The sequence below is a fragment of the Clupea harengus genome, chromosome 5 (assembly GCF_900700415.2).
Source record: "Clupea harengus chromosome 5, Ch_v2.0.2, whole genome shotgun sequence".
Classification (NCBI taxonomy): Eukaryota; Metazoa; Chordata; class Actinopteri; order Clupeiformes; family Clupeidae; genus Clupea; species Clupea harengus.
In genome coordinates, this window is record NC_045156.1 from 19,484,679 (window position 1) to 19,499,056 (window position 14,378).

General features: G+C 45.2%; 1 protein-coding gene across 1 annotated transcript in view; it reads left to right on the forward strand.

Moving 5' to 3' along the window:
• Positions 1 to 346: 346 nt before the first annotated feature.
• The window catches only part of LOC105901910 (MICOS complex subunit mic25a), a 29,933-nt gene continuing 15,901 nt past the window's right edge, over positions 347 to 14,378 (forward strand). Inside the window, exons 1-3 of the mRNA XM_042707848.1 lie at positions 347 to 445; positions 6,948 to 7,031; positions 13,968 to 14,038. Of these exons, the coding sequence (XP_042563782.1) occupies positions 362 to 445; positions 6,948 to 7,031; positions 13,968 to 14,038 (239 nt within the window). The 5' untranslated portion in view covers positions 347 to 361. The remainder of the gene's footprint in view (positions 446 to 6,947; positions 7,032 to 13,967; positions 14,039 to 14,378) is intronic.

The following is a 14,378-nucleotide window of genomic DNA, read 5'->3' on the forward strand; positions in this document are numbered from 1 at the left end:
ATCACTGCCCAAGTCTGAGTTATCTCCCTTTCCTTCATTGGAAGAGTGATGCATTATGCCTACATGTTGCTATATTAGCAAGGAAGCTGGAGCAAACCTGTGTTATGGGTTAATGCTATTAATCCAATTAAACACGAAGATCCTCAAAGTTAACACACATCCTGGCAGGCTTATTTAAAAATAATAAGATGTTTTTTTTAAAGGTTAAACTCCTTTAAAGACTTGAGTCTAATTTGTGTGACCTGAATTAAATGCTCAGTCAGCAGTACGAATGTCATCCATGATGTAAATACACATTAATTACTTTTTCTTTTTATTTGTATTCACATTGTATTCTAATTAGACTAAGGCAGAAGAGGAAATGCCGTACCACGCCAGTGCATTTCCCACAAAAACAAATCTCTTTTCTTGGCCGCAACGGAATGCAGAGAGAGATTGCATTCAGGTTGGTCCAGGTGTTCAAATTCATCAGCATAAACATAGCTTGCAGCCTCCAATATCTTATGCACTCCCCCTTCATGTAGGCTACTGCTCACTGCTACTCCTGCGTTTTATGCATCAGGTTCTTTCCCTGTCTCTGGCATATTCCATATTGTCAGTTCATCTACAGTCACCAGTAGCCTCGTGTTACACAAATGAATACCTTTTAAATGTCTGCTCTCTCACGTTGATCCAGTGCTGAGCTTAACAGGCTTTTGCTCACCTGTTTGGTCTGGCTGGGGTTCTGGATGGATCGACTCCACTAAATAGCCTACAATCTGTTCCTAGAATAATTCGAGGAAAAAAGCCAATTATAGAAGAATATTTAAATCTAATTAACTGAATACCTTAGTTACCTGAGATGAACCTGATATGCTGTTGATTAAAAGTTTAAGATCATTCTTTCACATCACCACACAGCATGTAGGCTATTCTATTGTGGAAAGGAGGGAAAGTAGCCTACTAAGAAAACCCAGGTTTCCATAGAAAACAAGGCTGACCTCCTTGCTTCCATGAATTGCATGAAGTGCTAGTATTATCAATATGTATCAAGTGTGGACATTTTATACTCTAGGCCTAAATAAATTCTCCAGAATGGACGTGTGAGAGGCTATATTGATCTCAACAAAAATAATGTTAGCTTGTCATGGAAAGATAGCAAAACACTTTCTTTTTTACAGGCTAAAAACACATACCCTGATTAACAACAATAATAATATATAATAATCTGTTCAAATGGATGTGGCTAGAGCATTTGAAAAGATGTCTGACAAGCTACAATTATGTGTCAACAAATGTAATTGTTTTGAAGAACAGAAGAAGCACTACGGCTTATTCCATGTAAAAGCGGCAAACGTCCAGAACCCGTGGCGATACTGCCATCTTCTTACATTGTAATCTCGTGTAACGCGTTCAGTTTAAAGGGGTTCCTTGGCAATGCTCCTGGTCAGCTTTAACTAAACCTTTCCCTAATTAACTTCGCCCTGGCTCTGCTCACTCCATACCTTAAACTAAACCTTTCCCTAATTAACTTCGCCCTGGCTCTGCCCACTTAGTGCCTTTGATCACACATTTACCTCTCTCTCTGAACTTTGTTCTTTTTGCGCTGCTGTTTCTGCCCGCTGTTGACACCCTCAAACTAGGGCCCAGTGTGGTAATGGTACCCCCAAGGGATCATATTGAAGTTTAGTCAATCTCCCTCCCTCTCTCTCTCTCTCACTCACACTCACACATCAACGTCTCTCTTCTGTGTAAACTTTATGTAAACCCATATGGAAAAGGTGTATAAAAACATACAAATCACACTTGTCATGTACAATACTTGCATGGTAAATCTGTGATAAAGAGCTGGCACTATGCCCTTCAACATGCAAGGAAGGTTATATATAAAGCATAATTTTTTCTATTTTAGTCTATATGATCTGGAGCATAATTATGTGTGTTAATACATATGTTATTGTGTATAATGAACATATATGAATTTTACAGGCGTTTTCCATATGGAATAGTTGCTGTGGAGTTGGCCAGGGGCTCAGATTCACAGGCTTACATGTCTGCTTCTTACAAGAGCACCTAACGGACTTGGCACTTGCGATTTTGCCAATTCAAGGATTTCTCTTCAGTTGCAATTGCGGGTTGCAGTTTTCTCTTATTATCGCAATATTCCTGCAAAGAAACACAGTCAGGGAATTTCTGCATTAGCTGCGATTGATTTTATTTAACTCATAATCACCACAATTTTAACTGCAATGTTTGAGAAGTCTTGCAGCATATTCAGTCACTTTTTGCCACAATAATAACAACAAACCCTTGCAAGATCCTGGAGGGGCCGAGTAATGGAGGGACCTGTACGAAGGGCCCCACTTTAATCCAGCCACATCCTGACTAGACTGTGGCCTGCTGAGCTCCTCGTTCTCCGTGAGTTGATTGGTGGTGTGCGCATCTCCATCACACTTAGCAGAGTCTCGGCGTGAAGAGTGTTTCAGTGGAGCGAGTATGAATGACCCTGTCAAGCACGTGCCCACTGCACAATCAGAGGAAATGTCATTGGGATTCTGGCGCGTGTGTCTACATAGAATAAGCTGCAGACTGAACCCCACCCCCCACCTACACACACACACACACACTCACACACACTCCAACAGTTAAATGATCCCATTTTTCCTCAACAGAACGTTAGCCGCGAGCACTGTAACAAGGCGGCGTGCCAGTCTGTCAATTTTTTCCTGCTCACTGGTTATGCTAACAACTGCAGATGCTCCTTCTCCCTCCCTCCCTTTCTCCCTCTCTCTATCTCTCTATCTCTCCTTCCCTCCCTCCTCCCTCTATCTGTAATTCTCTGTGAGCATTAGCTGGTGATAATAAGGCTAGCGCAGCTTCTCTCCTTTCTCTTTTTTGTCTGCTGAGAAATCTCTGGACTGAAGATTACATTATGCTCTGCTATTTATTAGGCGGCAGAGGAGCGTGGTGGAGAGGCGCGGTGGCGGCGGCGTCTGTTTAATCATGAGGAATGACGCTCCTGCTCCATCTCGTCCCTTTGTTTTATCAACGCTAAATCAAGCCAGCGCCGCCGGCCACATTAACCGCCCCGCGCCGATGCATCAATGCCTGACCCAACTACGTCTTCTTCGTCTTTTTCGTCATCTTCTTCTTCATCTTCTTCTTTCCTTGTCCTCTCTCTCCCCCCTCCCTTTCCCCCCCTTTCTTTCTTTCATCTCTTGACTTCCTCTGATTTGTCTCTGGTCACGGCTTTGGTTTGCTTGTTTTTGTGGCGACTGTTCTCTGCTGTTCTCATGGCTTCAGTTTGGGGGTCTTTCTCTCCACTCCTTGGTTTCCCTCTCTTCTCATCTCTCCTGCTGCCCCTCTCTTTCCATATCTGTTTCTCTACCTTTTCTTCCTCTCTTTCTATCTCTTTTTTTTCTCTCACCCCCCTCTCCCTTATTTTACTCTCTGTCCTTATCATCTCCTTTACTCTCTTCTGCTGTTTTCTCTCCTTCTCTCACTCTCTTTACATCTCCCCCCCCCCCCCCCTTTTTCTCTCTCTGCCTCCTCTTTCTCTTCCCAGCCTGCAGAATTGGATGCTTGGGTAAGCAGAAGCTGTTCGCTGTTAATCTTACTTCCCTCTCTCTGTATTCAAATGTCATGTTTTCATTGTGCATTAAAACAGAATGGGAGCGTGCACACACACACACTTTTGCGCGCACACACACACACACACACACCACACCTACATCACAACACTTTTAGAGCTATTCAGCTAGAAAATTACATATCATCTGCCTGGCCAACTGAGGGGATTCTTCCTGCCTGCAGACACTGGCAGAATGAAGAAAGGGGGGATGATTGCACTGAATGTAATTCAAGGATGTGTGTGTGTGAGGGTGTGTTGGTGGCTAAGAGTTTGCAGGTCAGTGTGTGTGTGTGTGAGAGAGGGAAGAGTGTAGTGCTCAATGTGAAACAGTAAGTTTGTCTGAGTGTTTGTGTTTGGTTGGATGCTCTTGGCTAAGGTATGCGTGCGTGTGTGTGTGTGTGTGTGTGTGTGTGTGTGTGTGTGTGTGTGTGTGTGTGTGTGTGTGTGTGTGTGTGTGTGTGTGTGTGTGTGTGTGTGTGTGTGTGTGTGTGTGTGTGTGTGTGTGTGTGTGTGTGTGTTGTGTGAGAGAATGTATGTGCGAGTCCTTACACCTGCTAAAAGCTCCCCTGTGGTGTACACTGCATGTGACATGTTTCCCCTCATGTCGATCACACAGAAAGGCTACTGCCCCCCCACATATACACACATACACACACACACCAGACAAAGTGCCACATAGCAATCCCCCTCCCCTAAATGTGCTATATTCCTTTCATCCTCCTCCTGAGTGTACATTAAGGTCTTTCCGTCAGTAAGTGTGTGTGTGTGACTTGCAGGTGTTTGAATTGTTCCTCTTGCTGCCAAAGCTCCAATCAGTGATCAAGGCATTGTCACACCATTATGCTCAACTCTAGCTCACTGAACACTTGTGAACATTTTAATGATGGTGGAAGTCATGATAATCTACTCATGGTCACGTAACAGCACTGGAAAAGCTCCATGGCAACGGTGACATTCAGGAGCACATGTTTAAAACTCTGCATTCCTACGGGGTCCGGCAACCTGTGAATCGCCAGGCACGTGTGCATTTCTGTGTCTGGTGAGCATGGTAACCAACTGAATGTCATGACAACCATCAGAGTGTTGCCAAGGTCACAGATCTGTGCGCCTCTTGCTGCTCCATTCATATAAATCTGTGCACTTAACGGAAACAGCACACTGCCTCTCCTGCTTCAGAGCTCCTCACTGGACACTGCAAAGCCCAGTGAACCAAGGGCCCTAATTTCATAGGGCAACGAGCTGTGTCTTACGCTATTTTAAAACAGTAAATAGGAGAACAACACGTTGATTAATGGTCTAAACTGGGTAACCTGGTTGTAAACTAGGCTGTCAAATACAAAAGAATATAACTTTTCTTTCTCACTTCTTATTGCAGAATTCAGGCCCCGATGAATGATACTAGAATGCTCCTGGATTTTTTGATTCACTCTCTGTGAGGTGTTGAGCGTAGTTGCATAGCCTACATAGCCACTGAGAAAATATTTTGTTGAGGTAAATGATCAGTCAATTTAGTAACTGGGTGGTCATTGTTATGCTGTCAAACTGTGTAGAGATTAGATTAGAGGCGCCTGTCAGACGTTGAATACCAAGATGGAGGTTACATTTCAAAGAGGGAAGTGGATTACTCCTTCCTCAAATCCGATTTCATGAAACGCCTACCTTTTTGATCAGACACTTACAAATGAGGTGTCTGTCCACCCTCTAAGGTGCTAAGGTCTGTGTGCATGAAATTGCCAAATGAGTGTGTCTTAGTAATCAAAATAGCTCTACGCTATGCCCTTCTTTGTTGCGCGTAAGAACCTGCGTTGCACATCTATTAAATTGGGGCCCTAAGTGTCACAAAATGGCTGCACAAACTGAGTTTCCTAGAGCTTCTCTGTCTATGCTTGTGCTTAATAACCATTTTTCCTTCTCTGTCCTTCTCCTGTCTCACCCTCTTACAGCCTTCCTTCCATCCGACCATCCATGCTGTGCTCTAATAGCCATTTTATGCTTCTCATTTCATGTTTGCTTTATATTTTCTATGCTTTTTTATTTCCCTACTTGCTTCTGCATGGCGCTAAAGCTCTCACCAGGCGGCTGCTTGACGTCACCCTGGCTGCTTCAGCTTCAGCTTCAGCCTCAGCCTCAGCCCCAGCCTTGACCTGTCGCAGGTATCAGTCCTTCAAGCTTCACGCTACACACACACACTCTACTCTCACTGCAGTAGACACCTCTAGCATAGCAGCCATTACAGCAGCAAGAGCCTTGAGATGGCAATTAGTGCTGTCAGCATCACTGCTGCTAAATAACACCATTATTATCAGTAGTAGGCACAGTAATAGCAGTTACACAGTAGCAACGCTAACCACATGTCTTGTAATGGGTATAATGGATATAATGGTATCATAACATGTTTTAGGCATGAGCTCTAACCCCGCCAACCTATCCTAGCAGTCTGGGAACCTTCTCTCTCTCTATGGTCTGCATCCATCTAATGAGTTGTGTGGTTGGGAATGATGATCATGTCAGGGAGTGGGGTTTGGGGGTGAGGGTCAGTTCTCCCTGGCCTCCCTGCCTGTTTTGATGTTGCCGTAAACAGGCCTGTTTTCAGTATAAACTTTGGCCTGGATTGGCAATGGCTGGCGTGAAAACAACCCACGCCTATCATTACAAATTTCAGCACACATTATTTTCCCCTTGTGATGGCTGTGAGGTTTAAACATCCAAGCCTGAAGTCACATCAATTTGACCCTTCATCCCATGCTTGGTTGTTTAAACTCAGGTTAGATTGTTCACATCTTAGCATCTCTTAGCATAGATTTATGTACATTCATAGCTCGTCCCATAAAAGTCTGCAGAACAGAACGGAGACCCATCAAGCACCATATCTGTCTTGCAGAATTTATGGGAGCATGTGTGTGTGCTGCTACCAACATGAGATCAGCCAAAGGCCTGGCACTTACTGTCAACCCGATCGAGCTTGTTTAGATCCGTTGGTATGTAATATCTATCGCCTGTAAACCCACAAATAATTCTCGGGCAAAGCAGTCACGTCAGGTTAAGCATGCACTCCTGAATTAACCATGTGCTTTTCATTTTATTGCCGTATTCTCCTATTTGTGGCCACTGTATTTGGCAGGCAAATAAGGCCATCAATATTATATGAAGGCAACACATATCTTCTGCAAAGAACAGATGGTGTGACCTTCACCTGTGAGCACTCTCTCTCCTTCTGCCCATCTTTCATTTCTCTCTTACCTGCTCTGATGCTCTCTCTCTCTCACACACACACACACACACGCACACACACACACACACAGGTGTTTGACTTGTCTCTTTTTTCCTGCTCTCCCAGGCTAAACAGTTGAACAAGAAGGAGGCAGAACTCCAGCAACTCTCTGCCTTCTACAAAGAGCAGCTGCTGCTACTGGAGAAGAAGGTTAGTTTGAGTCCAAACACATCCACACACACACACACACACACACACACACACACACACACGGCTTGGTTCAGCTAGGCAGATTCTTCAGATTTTTCTTTTAGCACACAGTGTACATCTTCACAGCTGCGTTCTATAGAAGGAAGGTAGAGCAGCCTCCTGTGTAAATGCCCGCCCTAGACCCCTGCTCCTTATGCTCAGAGCGCAGAGCTTTCATTCAGCCCACTCTGAGATGGAGGAGCCTGCAGACAGCTGTGGAAACATCAGCTCCCAGCTCCCTCCACTCGTTTCTCATGCCGTTTCATTTGCCAGCTTAAAGTTCCTCTTGTCTTTTCTTTTCTATTCTATTTTCTTGTTTTTTTGTTTCTGTTTTAGTCCTTTAAGCCTATTTCTAATTTACATATTTATATCCCAAGTCTCTGATTTGGAAGCTAATCCAATTTGGTTCCATCTTTTGCACGCCGCAGCACTTTGCCCTGCCATCAAGCCTTGTGTTAGGGCTCGTGGCTGTTTCAGAAAGGGGCGAGTGGGGGGGGGGGGGGGGGGGCAGGGAGAAAAGAAGAGTAGAGTGAGTTGGAAAGGGGGGGGGGGTGTGAAAGGGTGCATCAGAGAAAGAAATAAGAAATGAGAGAGCAAAAAAGAGGTAGAGAGAGGGAGGGAGGGAGAGGGATGTGTTTGTGGGGTTTTAAGAAATTATGTTACTGCTTCTCTCTCGCACTGCTGCTGTGTTAATAGGCCACTGCTCATAAAATGCACTCTTATAAAAGGCCCCCATAACCTCACTGCCACCCAGTGGCGGCCGCTGCTTGAAACAAAAATGTGTGAACCCGAGAAAGCTAGGGGGTCCTAACTTGAAATGTCTCCCAAACGCGCTATACAAGCTTCAAGTTCAGTTAAGATAAGTAGGCATATCATTGCTGTCAGGTAAAACATCGCCAACACTGCAATTGGATAAAAACAACTACAATTGGATACACTTCTTTATGAAGTGTAATATATTCAGATAAAAGTTGATTTCAATAACCAATAACGCACCAAGTAGGCCTAATGTCCAACAAGCGAACCCCCTTCCTTCCCCTTAGCCAGCTAGAGCCTAGCTTTTCTAGAACCAGAAGTTTCAAGTAATGACAATATCCCCAAACGCTATTCAGTCGATAAAGCCTGTTTACTCTCAATATTCAATACAATATTAACAATAATAACAAGATAGCGTTAGCTTGCGGTAGCCAACAACTGGGAAAAATCTGGTCTCTGATCTCTTACCTTGCTAGCTGATGCTAGCTAGCTTACTAGCTAGCCACTGCTTTAATGGGTGCTGGTGCTGTTCTCTCCTGTGCTGTCGAATTTCCCATAGGGCCAAAAAACAAGACTTCAGGCGTGGTCTCTTTCAATGTTGTCTCTGTCATTGTTTGAATGCGTGGAATAGCCTAGCCTAACTGTAGAGTTTACAGAGTTCCACAGAATGTTGTGATGGTGATCAAACACTAATTTGACAGACCTACTGTTAATTATCTTTACATGAACGTGCAAGGACACACAAAATTGATTTGAAGTGGCAAGGCGGCACTTCAAAAGGTCAGTAACAAAAACATTTGGCCAGGTGGGGCCACTGTTTGTACAGTTTACTTCAATTTGTCTGTGCAATATATAATCAGTCGTTAGATATAACAGACACGCGCAGTTGAAACCACGCATGCGTTTTTTGGCTTTTGTGAATTTTTTTTATTAAGCAGTGCTTCATCTTAAAGTGCTTAAATTAACAAGCTGCCCCTGCTGCAACCTTGTCTCCACACACACACACACACACACACACACACACAATCGCACACATCCACTCCACCCCAGTTCACATACGAAGATTAGTGAAGTACGGTTTAGGTGAATGACTAGTGAGTGTGTTATTCAGCACTTGTTGGACAGCCATAGTCACCATGATGGTTACACACACACACACACACACTCAGTGGCACACATACACTCCTGCCCATACACATCCAAATGTCACACCTTACGTACATCCACAATGCAGAACACACATACTAACCGCCATCCACACACACACACACACACACACACGCACGGCCCTTGTCTCACACACACACACACACACACACACACACACGCACGGCCCTTGTCTCACACAAACACACACACACCACCCCGCACACTCATGACACACGTTGGCTGTCTAATTTGTTTGTCCTTAGCTACTTTCAGGCAGAAGATTACTTTAAACGAGCTCTTGCAGGAGAAGAGGGGGAAAGGGAGGAGTGAGCGATCAATAGAGGAATGGAGGAGAGGGCTTTGAACACTGGACAGAAGAGGAGCACTCCTCTGCACAGGAAAGGGCTGCATAAGTCAGTGAGGAGCTATAGAAAGACAGGAAAGGTAGCAGAGTAAAAAAACGAAATGAGAAGAAGACAAGCAACAAAAAACAAGCAGGAAGAAAAAACTAGCGAGTATCATTTAGGTGAGATCCTGTAGAAGATGTCAGAGCTCCATCAGTGCCCGCGTCAGGCTTTAACGCCATTTTGATTCAGTAGTCAGTGCTCTGATCATGGGGGCTTAGAGTAAAGATGGCTCTGTGTCTGACTGATGGTCCTCTGGCTGCTGTTCAGGTAGTGCTGCAGACAGAGCTGCACGCGGCGTCCACCTCATCTGTTTCACAGGGGATGGCTTCGCCAGTAGCCATGACAACATTTAGAATGGGCAGTATGCTTGTGATGGCTTGTGAAACACAGGAGGCAGGAGGGAAAAGTCTGTGTAATGTGCTTGGGACCAACAGGAGAGTGCATGCATCACGGTGTGCGGAGTGGATGCACGCCGCAGTCAGGCTCGTTCGGCGAGACGTTGCCCCCCACACACACACACACACACACGTTCTTTTCAGTAATTTAGTGTTTTTTTTGCTCCAACTCCCGTTGGCTGCAGGGCTGTCATCCCCGAGCTATTATCGTGCTGCAACACTTATGGCTTATTTAACATGGGAGGGAAGTGTATACACGCCGCAGTGGACCATGTTAGCTGCCATGTTCTCTCTCTCTCTTATTCTCTCTCTCCTTCTCTCTCTCTATCCTCTTCATTGTCTCTCTCTCCCTTTCTCTGCCCCTTCTGCCCCATTCTTTTGTTATAAGCTATCAATCTTTTCAATCCCTCTGGTGTACACTGTGTGTGATCCTCCGGGAAGTCCGCTGAGAGTTGGCATTCTACTGCACGGCTGTTTGCAGACTGCACTTAACATTGTCTTTAGTTTAGGATATGACGTACATTCACATGTAGTCATTTAGCAGACGCTTTTGTCCAAATCGACGTACAAGGGAGAGAACCGTCAAGCTACGAGCAATAGAGACCTAGTGTAACAATAAATACTATTTAGCATAAGAAATAGAAAAAAGTGCAGGAATGTAACAAGTGCAAGTTAAATACTAGTAGAAGTGTAAGTTAGGAAGCAAGGTGCTCTCTGAAGAGTTGGGTCTTCAAGAGCTTCTTAAAGGTTGTTACCATAGGTTTGTTTGTGTGTGAAGAAAAATGCATAAATGAGGAAAAAGCAATCAATATTATATCTGGAGAGATAAACTAAAGAGATAAAACAAAAAGGATCTGATCGAGAAGTACTTGACTGTCGTATTATAGGAATGCTTTAAATATTGTAAATACAGTATGTATCTCATACACACAGAACACATTTTGTACATCATGTGTAAAATGTGAATCATACCGTGTGTTTGTGAGTTTGGGGCAGGCATTTGTGTGTTCCTTTGAAGCTTCACATGTGACTTTTACAGCCTCATCTAGATATTTCTATGTGTGTGTGTGTGTGTGTGTGTGTGTGTGTGTGTGTGTGTGTGTGTGTGTGTGAGTCTCCCCTCACACATACTGTATTTGTGTATATAAACATAGGGGACCAGATAAGAGCAGATTGTGGCGTAATTGCCGTGTGATCGCTCTGAATAAACATATTAAGAGTGTGTGGCCCGTGACCTATGTCTGTGCGCTGGCGTCTGCTGTCCTTTGATACCGCAGCATCTCAGCTCCCTCTGTTTACTTCATCAAGGAAACACACAGGCTGGTGTGCCAAAGGGATTACAGAGCAGGGCACTTCCATGCCCCAATACACACACACACACACACACAAGTAAGCAAACACATGCACACACACCCTTAAGCGCACAAACACATGAGCACACACTCATGCATACACGAAAGCCTGCACATAAAACACATACACAAAAAGCACACGTATACATAAGCAAGCTTGCACACACACACACACACACACACACACACACACACACACACACACACACACACACACACAAATGTGCATGTAGCTCATACTTACCGGCTCATACCTGGGCAGATTTGGACAAATGTGCTTGTTCACACCACACTTTGAAACACTTTGACACCCACACAAGCACATGCCATCACATAAGGATTTCTTCACACACCCCCCAACCCCCCCTTGCACTCACACAAGCATTCTGTCTCTTCTTTTAATTCAACTCGAGTGCCGTCTTAATGGTTGACACTCTCTGCGCGTGACGCATGTACATGCGTGTGCCTGTGCGGATGCTGTATGTGACTGACTGGCTCAACATTGGCTCTTTTTTAGGGGGGGGGGGGGGGGGGGAATAAAATAAGAAATCAGCATACGGGCGTTAATCCCCCCCTGCCTCCCTTTGTTAAGTGTCTTTTTTTGCCACACACCGTCGGAAAAACTCCAGTAATCCCTGGGTGTGCGTCTGCTCCAGCGTGAAAAGCACTCCCCTGACATCGGCCCATCTGAAGCCCGAGACTGCTGGAGCAGGGAGCCGCACCGAGCTAATCCGCCACCGCAGCCCCTCTCTATCGCATCCTCTCTCTCTCTCTCTCTCTCTCTCTCTCTCTCTCTCTCTCTCTCTCTCTCTCTCACACTCACACACACACACACACACACACTGTCCTCTCTAACATGCACACACAATCTTTCTCCCTCTCTCTCTAACATACACACACACACACACTGGATCTCTCTCTCTCTCTCTCTCTCTCTCATATACACACGCAAACACACAAAGTCGTATCTATGTTTCTCTTTTTCTCACCGTCTGTCTCGTTTTCTCCCGGTCTCTTCTCTCCACGCTTCTCCGCCCTCCGGTTCACACTCTATCTGCCTTCTACACCATCTAAAGGAGTGTGTGTGTGTGTGTGTGTGTGTGTGTGTGTGTGTGTTGAGGGATTTGTGAATAGAGAGAGAGAAAGCAGAACTGTTTGAGTTGGAGCGTGTGTGTGTGCATGTGTATATGTTTGAGAGCAACAGTGCACCTATTTGTGTGTGGAACGCATGGTTTAATTTCTGCCCACATTTCTTGTGTGCACTCGAGTCGAGACCGAGTGTTTGTTTAATGTGTGTGTGTGTGCGTTTTGTTTGTGTGTGTGTGTGTGTGCATGTGTGTTAGAGAGAAGGAGGGAGAGCGAGACACTGAGCAGTATTATAAAAACCTTAAAAGCATGCAAAAATCAAATAAATAGATAAATAAATACATTCTCCGGATGCAGCACGCTGGGATATCGAGGAAAATGTTTTAATAAGCAATTTCGGAAATGTGTTTTTGTTTGTCGGCCCGCTTCCGATTTCCCTGCGGGAGGCTGTGTAGAATGCATTCTGCCATTACCCAGCAACCCCTGCAGCGGCGAGGCGAGCAGGTCCGCAGGCTCTCCCCCTGGCTTTCTCACACACACACACTTTCACACGCACAAACACACACACACTCTCACACACACACACCCTGAGCCTCACCTCTGCCACCCTGTCACCTGCGGTTTCTGACTAGAACGAGCGTATTCAGCAGCAAGCCTGGAAAAATAACTAATCGCCCCAAATGTCCCCTCGGCTGAACAGCGGGGATATGGTAATGCCTGCGGGGCTTTTTGGGCTGCCTCCGTAGCGGGGCGGTGTGCCGGGGGAACCGCTTGTGTCGGTTGGACGCTAGCCTCCTCTCCTCACATTTCGCACGCCAGACGGCTCTGCAAAAAAAAAAATAGCCCCTCGTCAAGCTTTATCCCTGAATGATTAATCATTGTGTGTGCGTTTGCGTTTGCTAGAGCAGGCATACACTGTAGCGGCTCGGCAGCATCCTTTTCCTAATTGCGTGCGTTGTGCGTTTTGTGTGCCAGTTTCGTAGCATTTGCCGTGGTCCTTGCAGGTTGGGGGGAGCAGTCAGCAGGGTCAGTGGCGTTTTTAATGGAGTGGCATCTCCTCTGCGGCGGGGCACGGGGGCCCCCTGGGGAATTCTCCCGGCTCCTCAGCTCGCCCGTCTCGCGGCGCTCTGCCTCCCACTCCCCCCAAGTTGTAATTGCTGTCTAAATGCCAGCGCCCGGCGCACTAAATAAAACTTTATGGGGTGGCGCGGATGTCTGCGGAAGCCCTGCGACGAGCACGCGAAGCGACAGGCACACGCTCGTCTTTATTGCCTTTAATTTAACAGGGTTGTGGTGAAGGTCCAGCTGTGTTCTGTCGCTCCCGCCACAACCGCTTTTTCTCTTTCTCCTTTATGTTATGTTTCTTTTCCCTCCTTCAGCCCCTTACTCTGCCCATAACATTTTAATGTCAAGTCTATAGGATATTGTCTACATCTTTTCAAAACTGAGGGAATGAAGTTTGGCAAAAAGTTTATAAAACCCTGGAGAAACTGCAAGGGAAAAGTATGGTGTGAGTTTTTTCGTGGGGGGGGGGGGGTTCATAGTGCTACAACCCATGATGTCACTAGGCTGCATGAAAAGTCTCCCCTGTGACGTAAACCACTGCATCCACTTAAAGAAGAAAAATTCTGCTGTCACTCACTGATTTGTGAACAGGGTATAAATGACAGCTCTCAACACAAAACAAACTTCAGTCATCACTCACCTTTCAATGTGCGTTTATCCTCCTTTTGTGTGTGTTTGTCTGTATAGAATATGGACTTCTACCAGCAAGCAGCTGATCAGTACAACCAGGCTGCAGACAAAGCTGAAGCTCATATTCAGTAAGTAATGCACAGATCATGTCCTAGATCACACTCACATTTTCTCTGTCTTTTCTCAGGTAGCACAAATACATCTGTGTGTCAGTGCCAGGATCAGGATTGTTTTCTGTACAGGAGAAGACACAATTGACACTAATTCTATAGAAAACACACAAACACACACATAAGTAATCACATATACTTTAATATATACATACATTCAATCACTAGAAAAATTCCATTTCACTTTTCTTTTTTTTTTTTTTTTAAAGCTGCCATGTTGAGAATGCCACGTGTTCTCAAGAAATCGCTTTCGTTTGAATCGTTATTGATTAACGGTACAGAAACCGCTCCCGTTACC